The 16,392-nt window shown below is 47.0% G+C and overlaps 1 protein-coding gene across 2 annotated transcripts in view; it reads right to left on the minus strand.

Annotated features, from left to right (window-relative positions):
* LOC147448111 (uncharacterized) overlaps positions 1-16,392 on the minus strand; it is a 172,666-nt gene that overhangs the window by 70,621 nt on the left and 85,653 nt on the right. The window contains exons 1-3 of one of the 2 annotated variants that reach the window (XM_086524492.1): positions 15,509-15,926; positions 15,145-15,214; positions 14,969-15,070 (exon numbers count right to left, since the gene is read on the minus strand). In XM_086524492.1, the coding sequence (XP_086380618.1) occupies positions 14,969-15,070; positions 15,145-15,214; positions 15,509-15,817 (481 nt within the window). In that variant the 5' untranslated portion in view covers positions 15,818-15,926. Of the gene's footprint in view, positions 1-14,968; positions 15,071-15,144; positions 15,215-15,508; positions 15,927-16,392 lie in introns of those variants that run through there. The other variant, XM_086524493.1, reaches the window with a different exon arrangement.

Consider the following 16,392-nt stretch of genomic DNA (forward strand, 5'->3'; position numbering starts at 1 on the left):
AGTCACAGGGTACGAAGGCAGAGCCACCCTCTTAGCTTGGGGCGCGCAAGCGGAGGAGGGCTGGCAGTAGGTTCTTAGTCGATGTCGACAGGGGCCACCACACCAGCCTGGCACTCAGAGTGATCCCCAGGCTCCAGTCCAGCAGGAGTGGGTTCCCATAGGGAACCGTTTCGACCCTCTTCAGCTGGACAAGATCCCTGCTTCACCCTCCACCTCAGCCTCACCTCCGAGTTCCCCTCCGCCCCCCCGCTCCCCCCCCCCCCCCCCCCCCCCCCCCCCGGCATCCTCCCTCTGCCGACCCCACGCGCCCCCCCTCTCCTCTTTCTCCTACAAGTCCCTCTGCTTCCACATCTTCTTCCCCGCAACCGTCCCAGGGGGCAAGACCATCCTCGGCTGCTAGGAGATCTCTTGGCAACTCTTTTGCCACGAGTCGCTTGGCGAGAGAGGGACAGCCTTTCTTACGAACCCCCTTCTGGTGCAGACATCTCCCTTTGCAGCAGTTCCTCGTGGACTGACGACCTTCGACATTTGTCGTCGTTGGAATTTCTATGCCTCCAACTTTAACAGGGATAGAGGCCCTGGACTCAGTGATTGGCTTCTCTTTTCCCCTATGCGGCAAGGACCAGCCTGAGTGGACTTTAGACTCAGTGTTGGAGTGGCTGCAGGCCCAGCCCCTCAAGTTCTCTCATCACACGAGAGACCTAGGGGTTACAGACTTGTTTCAGACTCTGTGGCCGTTGGCCAAGTTTTCAATGACACCTCCAAACTCAGCAGGATGTAGACACATTGTAGTTCACTTCTTTGCTGACACGCAGAGCCCGCCATGCTATGTACACATACATGAGAACTCCTGGACAGAGGAGGTTGCCTTGCGCACGTCTTGTTCTTCTTGGGCTTGGACTTGGGCTAGATACTCTTTGCAGTCACGCCTATTTCGGGGACGCTCAGATGTGGATTACTCTCCATCCAAGCTTGCCTCGAAGATAGCACGGTTAGCTGTTGCTGCACCATCAGTTCTCTCTCACTCCCCATGAAGATCATCTCATGGAACGTGTAGGGATTAGGTGGGCCCCACTTTAAGCGCCAGAGAGGCCGGCTGCATCAGGAGCTTCAGCGATGCCTTGTGGGAGGAGAGGTTGACCTTCTTATGCTACAGGAGCATCATCTGTGTGAGAGCCGCATTAGACGTTGTGGTCAGCTTTTGCGTGGGCGGTATGAGACATTTTGGTCAGCTGCATTTGGACCGGGTGGCATCCAGGGAGGGGTTTGTATGACTATTGCGGACTCTTGGCAACAGGCCATTGTGGGCAAAGGGATTATTGTGCCTGGCAGGGCTCAGTGGATCACTATGCAGGTTCACAGTTGTCTCTTGGGCTTCCTGAACATCTATGCCTCCAATGTGGCGAGTACACGTGCAGAGTTTTGGTCTCACATTGTAGAGTCTCTACCGCAGGCAGAGCAATGGTGCATTGGGGGTGACTCCCACACGTTGTAGGACCCCTCTGACAGGATTGGAGGTAGCGATACTACTCTGCATGGGGTTGAGTTTGCAGCTTGGGAGAGGTTATGTATGACTTTGCGGGTTTCAGATGTGTGGCAGCATTTTAGGTTTGTGAGACCCCCACACAGCTTGGCCTTCTCTTGTTCAGACCGCAGAGTGGGAGGAGTGAATGTATCTTGGATAGATCGCTTCTACACTAGTGACCACTTCTGTGACTTGGGTGGGATAGTTTGCATTCTCGCTGGGACTTCTTTCTCGGACAATGCACCAGTGATCCTCACAGTGACAGATAGACAAAGAAGGGGGAGAACGATGTTGGACTCTGCGCTCAAAGAGCGAGTGGTGGCTCTTTGGATCGAGGGCTTAGACATGCAGGACTCTCCTACTGACAGAGTGGCCTCTGGACTTGCTCAGCTTAGTCGGCTATTTCTTTAAGAGTCTACGGCCCGCCTGGCTGCAGTGAGAGAGGAGGAGCAACGTCTCCGACGGGGCGTTGCCTCCTTGCAGAGGATTCAGGAGCAGCATCCAAACAGTCCCTAGTTAGAGGAGCAGTTGCAGCAGGCTCGCCAAGAGCTCGCCAGCACATAGGAGAAGCGTCATGAGTTTGTTTTCCATCGACAGACATCTCAATGGACCCAGGTGGGTGACAAAGTGACATGGGCTTTCTATGAGACACTGGGACCCCCATATACGCATGCCAGATCCAGCCATTTGAGAGGCTTGACAGATTAGTTGCTTTAGTGCCAGAGGACATGCGTAGAGTTGCTACTGACTTTTACCGTGAGCTCCTGTCACAGCAGAGCCTCAGTCAGAGCGTCAGGATGCATGGAGAGAGCAAGTTTCGGCACAAATGCCTTGTCTTGTGACTGAGGAGATGCGCCAGAGGCTTGACCTACCGCTTCAGCTATAGAGGAGCCCCACGCGGCCTTCAGAGCACTTCCCCGTGATAGTTGTCCAGGTGAGGATGGTTTGACTCCCAGCTTTTTCTTAAGAGTACTTGGACTTGCTTGGCTCAGATCTCTGTTGCGCTTTTGAGCACATCCTACACACAGGAAAGATGCATGACCGCATGATTGAGGGCCTGATTTACCTCATTCCCAAGGAGGGTGGCTCCTTGGATGAGATTCGACAGTGGAGGCCCATCGCCATCCTCAACTCAGCCTACAAAATTCTTTACTTTTTGGGAGGCATCTGCCCTCGTGCGCCTCCGTAGTGAGGATCTGGTGATACTTCTTCTCGATTTTGAGAAGGCCTACGATAGAGTTAACTCGAACCTTTTGGAGGGCAGTCTACGCAGGAAGGGCTTCTTAGATGCATGGATCAGAGGTGTGTCAGCTCTTTAAAAACACACACTCAAGTACTTTTGGCAGGTGGTAGAGGTCATCGTTTCACGCTCACACGTTCGGTTAGACAGGGCTGCCCTCTTGCCCCCTTCCTCTTTCTGTTCTATGCTGAGGCGATGAGCAGATTTTTGGTTTCATCGCAGGTTGGTCTACGTGGCTTAGCGCTCCTTATTCAGGGCGATGAGCTACTCGATGTTGAGTTTGCAAACGCCTCAGCTTTGTACTCGGAGGGCCAGGAGGCCAACCTACACAGGTGTGAGCAGGCTCTTGAGACTTTTTGTTGTGCATCAGGCGCACTGATCAACTGGAGATAGACACTGGCTTTTTCGTTTTGTAGTGCTCCTACGTCTGATTGGCTGCTAGGTGAGGGTGAATTTCAGATGGATTCCCTCAGGGACTGCAGTTCGATACTTGGGGTGTCAGGTTGGCTTGGACTTGTCTCCTGAGAAGCAGATTGCTCCCCTCCTCCTGTCCATCAAGAGGAAGCTGTTACATTGAAGCTCCGCACTACTTTCTCTAGCAAGCAGAGTTGTAGTGGCCAACCAGGTGTTGTTGGCTACTATGTGGTACATCACATCTTGTTGGATCTTTTCGAGTTCCTGCATCAGCCAGGTAGAGAGGCTGATAAGGAATTTCCTTTGGTCAAGGTGCGACACTCAAATAGCCCAGGCCAAAGTGGCCTGGCAGGTCATCACTCTTACCTTGTTCTCAAGGGGTGTTGGGGATCATAGACCCAGCACAGCAAAGCAGAGCCCTTCTTGGGAAGTTTGTTGTCAGAGGATTGCTTTCAGGGGAGGAGCCTTGGAAGGAGTTTTTGCTTCAGCGGCTTAGTCCTAGAGTGCCTCAGGCTGGAGGCCCTTGGAGACCTTCCAACAGATGGATTTTCATAGAGATAAGCAAAGTTGGCCTGAGCAAGAGACTCGAGGACCGTTTTGTTGTGAGTCTGCTCTGCTCCTCGGAGCAGTTGCGAAGAGGCCTAGAGCGGCACCAGCCTACTTGCAAGGAGGAGCGCCTGAGACAGCCCCTTGTTTGGAACCCCATGGTTAGCACTCAGAGAGGCCACTTGGTTGGTAGTAGGCCTCATGTTTCTTGGGGTCCCATGGCAGAGAGTCCAGCACGCACTTTAGGTGACTGGCCACAGTTCTCAGGCTTGTCGGAGGAGCTTCATAGCATCCAGCTACAGGGCATGAGAGGGGTGCAGAGCATTGCAGTTCGGGCTCCTACACCAGTACTAGTTGAGTGGCTCACACCCCTTGAGTCAACAGCGCCCAGATGGATGGGGGCCTTCACGCAACTGGAGGTTCTCTCATCGCAGTTCGAGCTTGCTCAGAGACTGTACCCTCCCTGTTTTTCGAGCTACAGGGTGAGGGTCGTTTACACCGAGTTTCAGTAGAGGCCCCACAAGTGGTAGAGTGTTGTTTTCAGAGGATCCGAGTTGTGGGCATCTGTGGGAGGACTTGTGTCATAGATCCTGACCCAGCAGCTCTTGAGACTGGCCACTGGAGGTTGTGGGTTTGGGAGAGTTGCCCACTGGCACGAGTGCAGTGGGATCCTGAAGAGTGGTTTTGGAGGGACCCTTTCGCCTCAGCCGACCATCCAGGCGTCCCTTTCTTTCAGTACACTTTTCGATTGGGACGTCACATATTGGCAGCACGGAGAGAGGGTCGTCCTGCTGGCAGCACCTCATTGATAGGAGGAGGGTCTCACGCTGACTTCTTGTCAGCTTTTTGAGCGAGGTTGTGAGACGCCAGAAATCCGCGGTGAGTCACTTTGTTCCAGTGTCTGGTTGCACATAGAGCTACAGCAATGGGAGCTGGCTTGTACATAGTGGTCTCTCGGCAGCATGCGCAGCTTAAGACCATCCTGTGGAGAGTCAGAATCATTGTCTTTGGGACTGTCCTATGGCACAGCAGGTTTGGCTCCGTGTCCTTCGGCTGATGCCAGCTCTTTCCACAGCACGACAGTACATTTGGGGAACAGCTGATTGGTCCACTCTCACGGGCTCAACACTACAATTTGAGCTATCTTCCACCAGCAGGATGATAGTGATGCAGGGGGGTCGACCAATACTCCAGCCTTCTACAGAGCTTACTCCACAGGAGTGGTGCAGTGAGACAGAGGAGTGTTGGGAGCTCGTCTGCCGCCTGACACTCTGGTTCGTCTGTCGGACCCGCTGCTTCAGCATCTTTGAGGCTTGCCCTATACCACTAGCAGAGATAGTTCAAGATCTTTGGCTAGAGCTGATCCATACTCTCGAAGGACAGCTCGAGAGACTCCAGTCTCCAGGGCAGCTACGACCGCATGCGGGAGTGTAGAAACGCTTTCCTTCGACTCTAGCGCCCTGGGCCTTTCTTCACCATGGTCGAGGGTGTGCTCAGATGGCACTACTGTCCACCTGTGTGGCTTTTCCCTCCTCTTATCTCTTGATTTAGCCTCATTGTACATATGTTGTGTTTTCATTGGGAGAATCTCCCCTTATGATTGTTGTAGCCCTCTCTAGTGGAGGCAGTTGTAGCCCTATGGGCAGATTCTTTAACTAATAGAAGGATCTTTTTCTCAAAAAAAAAAGAGGAAAGTGCATCTCTTTGGGCATGGCTCCGGAGGGTCGGGTAGAGATTGCTGCCCTAGAACTGTGTAAAGAAATGTTGCATATGCGCCCCGAATCTGAGTGGATGAGATAGCCAATGGGAGGGAATGCTCATGAAAAAATCTCTATGCCTCGCCTAAGTCCTGGCTCAAGAACAGCTTATACAACTCCTCCTTTAACCATGCAAGATAAATCCTCTTCTTCCGTTGCACCTAGGCACCGCAGGGCTATCTGTGGCTGTCTATGAGTAATGGCTCCCAGGAGCATCTCTCTCTGGAGCGTGGCTCTCGTATCTCTATACTCCTCATCATACCAACTATTCTGGGGCAGAACGTCGTTTGTGCCCGAGTTGAGTGTGGATTGAGAGAGAGAGAGAGAGAGAGAGAGAGAGAGAGAGAGATGGAAGCTATGGAGTAGAATGAAGAAGAAACGACAAGAGGAGGAGGAGGAGAAGAAAAGAAGTTCGTTTTTGCCCTAAAAAGCTTCGAAAAATGCTTTTTGATATTTTTCTCTTTTGCAGAGACCTCGAGAATTTGGATATGCAATAAAAGTCAAAGTTGATCCTCTCGACAAGCTCTACACATTGACACGAATGGATTTTGATTCCGACAACCTTGAAAAATTACGGTTTTCAGCAGCAAATTAAGGTTTCTGCAGAAAATTTCAGCGTGTGAAATTAATAATTTTTGAGAATCCATCCCTTGCAAGAGTAGTATATCCCATTATGAAGAAAAAACCGGTGTTCACTGACATTACCATTCCTTCCCACAAGGGACACAAATCTTCAATTCTCCGCTCGAAATCCCCCACAACCGCGAGCACAGTGGCTGACACAGCTACTCGACAGTTGACTCATGAAGAGATGGCACGGTACCGATCAGAAGGAAGGTGTTACAATTGTGGCCTTCATAGCCATATTGCTTGGGACTGCCCAAAAAACCCGAATAACAAAAGACCTTCTATGTATGAAAGCAGAGGAAATAAGAGGGTCCGACCTTCCATTGCATTGATTTCTGACTTGATAGGTATTCCTACCGCCGTCGATGAATCCAATGAACCATGTAAAAAAGTCAAAGATCAAGATGCCCTTATCCTCCTCGACTCAGGCTCTATGCAAATTTTATCTCCCCAGCATTAGGTGCAAGATTAGGTATTGAAGAATATGCCAAGGGGACACAAATTGAAGCACAAATGACTAATAGAACCTACACATCATCGACACCGTTGATTCGATCACTTTGACTACAACTTCAGACATTTACATATCAAATTGACTCCTATATTATGGATTTGGGAGGATATGATATTCTACTTGGCATGCCTTGGTTCTACGAGTATCATGTCCATTTTGACACGAGAACGAACCATCCAATTGAAGCACAAGAACAAAGAGTTGGTGTTGAACTTCGGTAATCAAGCTACTCAAGAAGCGACGGCAAACTAAGGATCATGAATCAAAGGAAAGAAACTATGAATAAAGATTGATAATGAACTGAGAATTCTTTTATACGAATTATGATTATGACTATGATTATGATTATGATCTTGGGTGTGTGTACGCACCACAGGCAGAATCCAATGACCTTTTATAGGCATTCGCTAAGATCTTGAGTGAGTGATCGACATCCAAGCAAGATTCAATGACCTTTTACAAGCATTGGCTAAGATACAAGTCATAAGATAGATTTTTGGAAGCACCCGTGGTGTCTGCAACTAGCTTTTATATGTGCGATTTTAAGTTGCATGAATATTAAAAGTGTGAACAATTTTATATCATGCAATCGAAGACGATTGCTTTGATTTTAGAAGGCGATATAGGGTTAGGGTTTTTGCGTCGAGATCATAGACGCATCAGTCCAATGCATTCATTTTGCTAAATTGTAAGGTAACACGAGGGGAGCTTCGAGAAAGCTTTGGGTGCTTATACAGGACAATCTAGAGAGATTTTCCACGAGGAATCTCGTCTAATTCAAAGGGCAAGTGACCCTACAGATGCAGGAGCTCAAGGGCTACCCACAAGAGCGATCGTCATGCGAATTGGAGCACAAAATAGAGAATTACATCTTGCTGTAATTTTTTTGCAGGTTTAGGTTTTTGGCCAATATTGATGTCTACAGGTCCTAGGAGCTTTGGGGAAGCTAGGGAATCACCAAGCAGGTGTTTTGGTGCAAATTGGAGGCCAAAAACAGAGATTTCAGCGTGCTGTAATTTCTCGCCATGTTTTGTAAAGTCCTCTAAAGTGTACGCAGAAAGTCATTGTTTACTTTGAGATTTTATCCATGAGACTTTTACTGTGGTTATGCTACCGAAATTGGGTTAGAGCAGAGAAATTTCAGCCCGATACAAGTGGGACAGCTTGTAGAAGTTTACAGGTTTTCCTCGAGTGCGATAAGAATAAAGAAATGCCGAAAGGGGCGCAAACCTTTGGGACCAACAGGGTGTCGTTGTCTACTTGGGAGCGCTCTAGCTACCAAGTCGTGGATTGTTTTGAAGTGGAGAATTCCACTCACAGGTTTATTTGTGAAGCTACTTTGTGTCATAAAGTAGAGATGAAGTTGATCGAAGTAAAGTTCGGATGAAAGCCAAAGTCTACTGCCCTTTAGTGAGTCCACAAGCCAGTTTCAACGGACTACCAGGAAGACAGGCATCTTGGTACCAGTACCTCACCTTGAAAAGGAGGGATATCACGTCACATCTAACCCTATGTGCATGTGGACAAGCTAACACTTACTTCTATGGTTTAGGACAGCCTAGGAAGTATTATAGTACCCTTGTGAGCCTGTACTCATAACTTGCATGCCTAGGCACTTTAGATTGGTTGCATACCCTCTGATTGCACATGAGCACAACCAGTGTCTGCTAGGAGTGTTCCCATAGAATAGCACAGTACCAAGCCTAGGTAGTTTACCTACATACAAAGCACCTCTTACTAATAATGCCCTATTTTATTAGTAAGTGACATATTAGCCATCAGATATCAAGTCGTGGGGTTTTTATGGAGGATTGTCGTACCTAACCTTGCATGCCCTATAAAGGTGACCCCCAAGGTTACCACTCAATCAATCAAGTCAGTAGACCTTATGGAAGCACCAAGCCTTGGCGTTTTTGCTAGCCTCAGCACACCATGCTCCGAGCACTTGCAGATTTCAGCCCTCGGCCATTCGGTACCACTGGCGCCAATAGTACCCCCAGCAACAGTGACATGTTTGAAGCAGATCAACAGATGCACCATTGCAGATTTCATTCTAGCGTTTTCACATTCAGCCATCAGGACATCCAACATTTTTCAGTTTGCAGCCCATTTCCATCGCCATCATCAACATCCTCGACATCAGCAATAGAAGATCAGCCAAATCCAACATCAGTTCCCCTACCGTTTTGCATTTTCAGTCCCTCGCCTCTCAGATCCAAGCCAAATCAGCCTTGTGTTTTCAGTTTTCAGCCCTTAGCATCGTAGATCCAAGCATCTACTACCAGATCTCATCAGCATCTCGGACCTTGGTATCTAGATCCATTGCATCATCATTTGTGCAATCTAAAGCAAATACCTCTCTAGCGATAGCGAGGGGGGCCCTTGGAGGGGGGTTTGGGTGTTTCCTTTCTCCCTCTCTTTCATTCACAGAACCTTCACTCGCAGTATCTCTCTCTTCTCTCTCTAGTCTATTGCACATCTCTCTCATGAAAGTAAAAGGAACCTTGAGTAGGCACTAAGCACTCATCCTAAGCATTCACCATCAATCACTTCCGCTGCACATTACAACTCATCATCATACCAATGGTTTGTGGCATAGTCCCTTGGAGACGCCGGGGGGGGGGGGTTGTTTACGTCGGGTGTGAGTAGAGTGTGGAAAGGAGTTGAGGGATGATGTGTGTAAGACAGATGAGACGTGGGAAGTGAGTGTGGACAATGGTGTAGATGGGTCGAGCCAACAAAGGCCCACATGAACCTCTACTGAGTATATAGGGGCTAGTTCTCATGTGAAGTGGATCGGAGTAGGTGTAGCACGTGTGGGAGATGGTGGCTCCAATGTGTGTGTGTGTGTGTGTGTGTGTGTGTGTGTGTGTGTGTGTGTGTGTGTGTGTGAGAGAGAGAGAGAGAGAGAGAGAGAGAGAGAGAGAGAGGTAGGCATGGTCGGCTCCGATGGGGATGGGTGGATTGATGAAAGAGCTAATGAGATGTAGCCTCCCGAGGTTCCATAATATAATCCACTCTACCAAACCCCCCCAGTTTGCGACTCCATGTGGCATGCATGACAAACCTCTAGAGGTAGGCCAAAGTGCCATCCCATTAAATAACGAGACGGTGTTGGGAACCCAATCTAAGTAAATGGTGTCCATAGGCAGTTGGGTGGGTTGTGTCTGCCAAGCCTTGGGATAAGGTCCTCCTCCTATGTAGTATGTTACTATTGTAATATTTATTGGTCCTCGAAAAATAGGCATTGACCGTCTCCCATGAGGAAAAATTCTCCAAGTGTAGAATACTCCATAATCCCCTTCACTCCCCCCCCCCCCCAACCACCACCCTCCTAGTCAATGGTAGCGAATCTAGAGCCTATGGGTACAAAGTAACATAGGGTGATGCATATAGTCTGCTCTTGTGATATCTCTAAGCGGGTCCAAATGAAACGGGGCCTCTAGATCTCATGCTACAATCTGTACCAATCTTGTCTAAAGAGAAGAGCCACTCCTCCACATTTTTCGAAAGTTTTCTGGCGTGTACACTTCCAATGAGTGGACTTCCACAAGAATCCGCGGATCCTCGGGAGGCCCCTCTCTGGGCTTTCGTGTGTCTGTGTAGTAAGACAATGACTTGACTGCTAGCGTGATTGTCGCCATTTCCAACCCATCACCTCCTCTAGTCGCTCTTGGTGTGTCCAAAGATCACAAATGAACCCAAGCCGCAATGTGAATCTCCTCATGATGTGTCCCATAGGACACGAGTCCCTATGCAACGACATTTCCATCAATGATGACCGCCAGCATGGTATGATGCCTTCTTTCCTTCTTCAGGTGCTTTGGTCACCCTAGGCATGCATGCCCGTCTATGTTCTACTTGTATCGGTGTGAGGTCGTCATGTAGGCAGAAAATCAGATTTAAAGGGAGAGAATCAAAACAAGGTCTCTAGATAGAGAAAACAAGGGATGATTCTTGCTTTGACTCAACCATTCCACAACCGAGAAGGATTTTAGCACCAAAATTACTAAAGTATTATATATCGAAAAGATGATATCTATGTGTTGCCATCGTGACTGTCACGATTGTGACGTATTCTGTGTCTTGGTATTACCTTCTCGCTTGGTTCTCTTGCAGATGCGAAGACGTACCAGATCCAAGACCCCGATTCTCCAAAGGAAGCGTCTCTTCGCCCAAGAGTCGTACCTGTTCGGTGAATAGCCATTCCTCTTCAGAGAATGGTTGCACCTTTACGCCGAAGGGTCACGACTTTACAGCAAAGGGATACGACAATTAGCTTAGAGTCATGTCTTTTGACCTATGTTCATGTCTCTTCATCGTGTGTCTTCAGTTTCTATATAAGAACACCCTTGTAACACATTTCAAGCATTCATTCATTCAATCAATCAATCACATAGTCTTCTAAGTCTTATCTCTGAGTCAAGTTCAAGTTTCTTAAGTCTTAATCATGAGTTTAAGTACTTAATTAAGGATTAGTACCTAGAATCGTTACAGTGGTATCAGAGAAAAAAAATTCCCGGGACCCAAAGGTTGTGAGCCTCTCACCCTCACCGCTACCCTCTCCCCCACTCTCCCAGAGTTACATGGAAGCAGAAGAAATGTGGTGCACACACGCATACACGTATGAGGTAACCTAAACCTTCTTTCTCAATTCTGTAAACAGAAAACAGAACACAGATGTGTATGCGTGTGTGCACGCACGTAGCCACGTGTGTTTGATTGATTGAATGAATGAATGCTTGAAATGTGTTACAAGGGTATTCTTATATAGAAACTGAAGAAACAAGATGAAGAGACATGACCATAGGTCATGTCTACCATAGGTCAAAAGACATGACTCTAGGCCAATAGTCGTGTCCCTCTGTTGTAGAGTCGTGACCCTTCAGCGTAAAGGTGCAGCCATTCGCTGAAGAGGCATGGCTATTTGCCGAACAGGTACGACTCTTGGGCGAAGAGACGTATCCTTGGAGAATCGGGGTCATGGATCTGGTACGTCTTCGTATCTGCAAGAGAACCAAGCGAAGAAGGTAATACCAAGACAAAGAAAACGTCACAATCATGACATTGATGTTGGTGGCCCTACTGTTGCCCTTTTGTGGGATGTACCCTTTGGCTTTTGCTTGCACCTCTTTGCGCAAATAGCCACATAGCCAGCAGGCGTGCCCCTTCGTGCTCGCACCCCTTCCTTACGGCGTGCCTCTTCGCTTGCTACCCATTGGCGCATGAAACGCTGGCTGAATGCTGGGCTGAATTGAGCATTTGCGCTGGCAGCCAGCAGCCCCTTTTCTCCTTTGCTCACACCTCTTCCCAAGAGGCATGACCTTTGGCGCTCCTTGTCTACACTGCTCGCTATATTGAAACGTCATCTGTTGTACCTGTTGGCTGAAATTTTCACGCACCCCTTCGCCGGTGCTCGCACCTCTTCACGCGTCCCTTCACTGGCTGAATTGCTGAAGCGCTGGACTGCTGAAACGTTGGGTTGGGCTGGGCTGGGCTGGGCTGCCCCTTCGAAAAACTAATAAGCTCTGCGTTGCGTGTTTTTACGTAAGACACCAGTAATGCAAGGCTTTAAACAAAAAAAAAAAATCACCACTAAGGTTTAATTGAAGTGGCAGGCCAACCCCAGATGGGCCCGGCCACCCCAAATTTAATAGTGTGTAGACAAAACAATAATCTGACAATTATAAAAATCACAAAATGACAAGCGACAGCTAGATTTGCTCCCTCTCCCTCACCGCTAGCACGCTCTCCACCACCACTCTGCGTGCGCGATGGCAGACGAAATCTTCGACGCGCCCGTGCCATACCTCTTGTATGTAGACGAGGTCCCCGGAAGAAGACTTTCCGGTAAATCCTCTTTCTTCACAGGAGGTTATTCTCATTCTGGAATCACCCCTACCCGAACCGGAGGTCGTCATAATTCCCGATTCTCGGACTTCAAAGCCGTTCCAGACGCAGTTTCCGCTCCCGAGTATCAGTTCTTAAGCTTATTCGGAGAAACAGTTACTTTCGTTGAACAGTCAGCATGGCCGAATCACAAGATGGCAACGATAATATTTTACCCGAGGATTCGATAGCAGTTTTCAAAGAGCAGATGGCAGCACTTTCAACAAGCCTCGCATCGATTCACACTCGCTTGGATCAGATGTAGATGCAAACCTCTTCTCGGAGTCACCCAACTGCTTCTCGGACTACACATGCAATTTCTCTGCCATCTTCTTTTGAAGCTTCAGTGGTCGACCATGAAGAACCATTCAAACCAAAGGCTGCGGAACTCAAATTTTCTAACCCAAAGCATGGTTTCTCAGAGACAACTAGATACAAAGTACCTTCATGAGAGCAGCAAAAGTCTCAGCATGAATATTCTTGGAAATGCTACAGTTTTAAACAACCAACTTCTTATCGGAATTATCAGCAACAAAAGCACTAACATGACGCTTCCAAAGGATCATCAACCATATCAAGATGGGATTACTTAGTGGCACATATATCCGGCTCTAGTCGAGTACTAATTCGTGAATGCCGCGACGCTTGATAAGTTCCCCCTCGCGAGCCATGCCCTACATTTAAGTCTTTCTTATCTAATAGTGGTAAAGTCGAAGATTAATTGATCCTTTCCTTGTGCACAAGGATCCTTCACAGGTCTAAGACGCAACAGGTCCCTCGACCTCCCCCTTCTCAATTGGAAGTCTTAATACCCACTAAAACAACTGAAGATTCAAAAGATTCCGGTTCTTGTGTGATAAGAGATAAGCACATATAACCCCTTCTATAACCGTGATCCAAGCAGAAAAAGTCGCCTCATCACCACCCTTGCAGAATAAAGTCTTTGTTTTGAACAGATACCAAATGCAGTGGTGAATGACAATTTTTCAAACTTGAAGACTCCATTCCTTGCCTTCAGCGGTGCAAAGGATAAATCAGATGCATACTCTTGCAACACGACTTCAATCACTGCAATTGAATCTTTGGACACAACTTGTTCCATTGATAAACCTTTACAGATGGATATACCTCCAAACACCAGTTTGTCTCAGTCTACGACATCCCTTTAAGAGGATTTTACTGTTCTAGACAAACCAATGGAATACCTTACAGATTTCCAACCAATGGTCATCACTAACAGAAAACTCAAGTCAGTTTACCAATAATTTCACTCGAAGCAGATACAGATTCAATCTTTTATTGGACAAAGCTCGAAGTTACAAAAGACTTTGACAAAGGCACTTATCAAGTTGCAGATATGATCATTTTTCAATTTGGCAAAATAGTTATGGTCAATAATAGTGCCATGACGTGGGGATTAACAGAAAGAGCTTTGGATGCAGAAGCACTACAACAATACCTTTCCCTCTCCCAGAGTTTCTACAACTACCTTGGGTTTTATTTTAAACGGGAGAGAATGTCACAATTGTGACGTATTCTTTGTTTTGGTATTACCTTCTCGCTCGGTTCTCTTGCAAATACAAAGACGTACCAGATCCAAGACCCCGATTCTCCAAAGGATGCGTCTCTTCGCCCAAGAGTTGTACCTCTTTGGCGAATAGCCATGCCTCTTCAAAGAATGGCTACACCTTTACGTCGAAGGGTCACGACTCTACAATACAGGGACACGACTAGTGGCCTAGAGTCATGTCTTTTGACCTATTTTTATGTCTCTTCATCGTGTCTTCAGTTTCTATATAAGAACACCCTTGTAACACATTTCAAGCATTCATTCATTCAATCAATCAATCACACAGTCTTCTAAGTCTTATCTTTGAGTCAAGTTCAAGTTTCTTAAGTCTTAATCATGAGTTTAAGTACTTAATTAAGGATTAGTACCTAGAATCCTTACAGTGACAAATATATGAAAAATGATCTTCAATTCTTTTGAGCATTCTTTGAGAATCAACAGAGCCACATAAAAAGCACAAAAACAACCCTATGGAAAACTTCAACCTCGGCTATCCTAGACTTCATTTACAGTGACTTTTATCCTCATGAAAGCTTGAGACAGACTGGAAAAATGTTTTACTCGTCTCATGAGCAGGCAACCAGCAATTTTGCTTAACAAAGATGCTTAAATTCACCTTTTCCACTTACGTCATTGTATGTGAACTTTGATGTGTCTGTATGCTATAATATCACTCTATACTAGACAAAAAGGAAACTCTTGATGGAAAATGTTGAAAATAGGGTAACTTTTAACATTTGAATATTTACGTGCAATATTCAGAAGCAAACTCCCTCTATGAGACTCATATGCTGGTGATAAACTGTTCAAATGCAAACATGACATCAACCACATTGTACGGTAATAACCTTAGCTTAACATACAAGTGAAGTGTGTAGAAATTTACCACTGTTTTCTCCAACAACATCTCCCAAGGGCATAGTTCTTGATGAGCTTGGATGAAAACCTTGTGAATTCTTAGCCTTGTAAACAGACAAAAATTTTGCTCCTGCAATAAGGAAAACAGTCAAAAGACTAACAACCTATTAATTTTCTCTGAAAAAGCCAAAGAAAAGAGAAAACCAGGCGTTGAGGACATGTCAAAGTGCTCTAATTGCAAAAGATCATTGCTTGTGAACGCCTTTGAAGGAGCCTACACAAAAGACAAGAGGTCAAGAACTACCCATTCTGAACATGGAAGAATAAATGTGTGTACATATATGTAAAAGAAAACAATTAAAAAAGCCTTCGTGAAGATGAGCTATAGAAAGTAGTTCGATACATTGTGCGTCAGTGCCTCAGGTTTTGTGTGTGTACGCGCGCACGAGAGAGAGAGAGAGAGAGAGAGAGAGAGAGAGAGAGAGAGAGAGAGAGATGAAATGAAATGTTATATTAACGTCTTCAAAAGACCAAAATGACCTATGAGACCAATCTCGGCCCCATCTACCTTCTTCTGTGTTTTCATGATTACATCTACCCACGATGACATCTTCGCCTCATGTTGCTTCTCTTCTTCTTTGATCTTCCGCACTTGTTCTTTGATGACTTTGAGTTCCTCTACCATCAAGGGCTGGATTTCTCCTTCTTCAAGTCCACTCTCCACCCTAGTTTCCGCAAGCTCTCGCTTGAGGGCTGAGACTTCCTCCCTGAGCGCTTGGACTTCCGCCTGAAATTCTTCTTTCTCCTTCTTCCATTGCTTGCCCTCGTTGAAGACCATTAGGATGAGGTTGGCCTTTTCTTTCCACCATCCTTCCATCTCCGTTTTCCACTCTGTTCATCTCTTTTTCCACTTGTGTTATCCTCTTGTTCGTGACCATGAATGTTGCCTTCGTTACCGTTGAGGGAGACTTGCACACGGGTAAGCTACTCTTGGTCTCCATTGCCGAAGACGTGCTACCTCCCCAAGCTGCGTACCTAAAACACCTTCATCGCAACTGGGTAGAGAACAGTCATTTTGGTTGGTTGGTGCAAAGAGAAATGGACAGCAAGCTGAATTAGCTTCTTTGTGGTGGAAACGTTCCCTGAACGGTTGGGTGCTTTAGACCACTCGGGATGGATGTAAATGGCTACGGAGATAACTGGCTGAGAACACAGCTGAATATGTTGGGCAGCAATGGGGAAACTCCACAGCAATCAAGCCTTGATCTATGCTGAAAACGCTGATGCTTCTGCTATGATGAATGGAGCACGCAACCCTTCCTTCACCTGGGGATAACGCAAGACTGAGTGCCTGCTCTAAGAGCGACGCCAAATGGTGGTGGGGGAGGAGTGTAGTGTGTAGTGTGGGCAGCAAAAGAACAACTCAAACCCTAAAACAGAATCTAAAAACCC

This window comes from Adiantum capillus-veneris, chromosome 11 (assembly GCF_014529385.1).
Source record: "Adiantum capillus-veneris isolate H3 chromosome 11, ASM1452938v2, whole genome shotgun sequence".
Classification (NCBI taxonomy): domain Eukaryota; kingdom Viridiplantae; phylum Streptophyta; class Polypodiopsida; order Polypodiales; family Pteridaceae; genus Adiantum; species Adiantum capillus-veneris.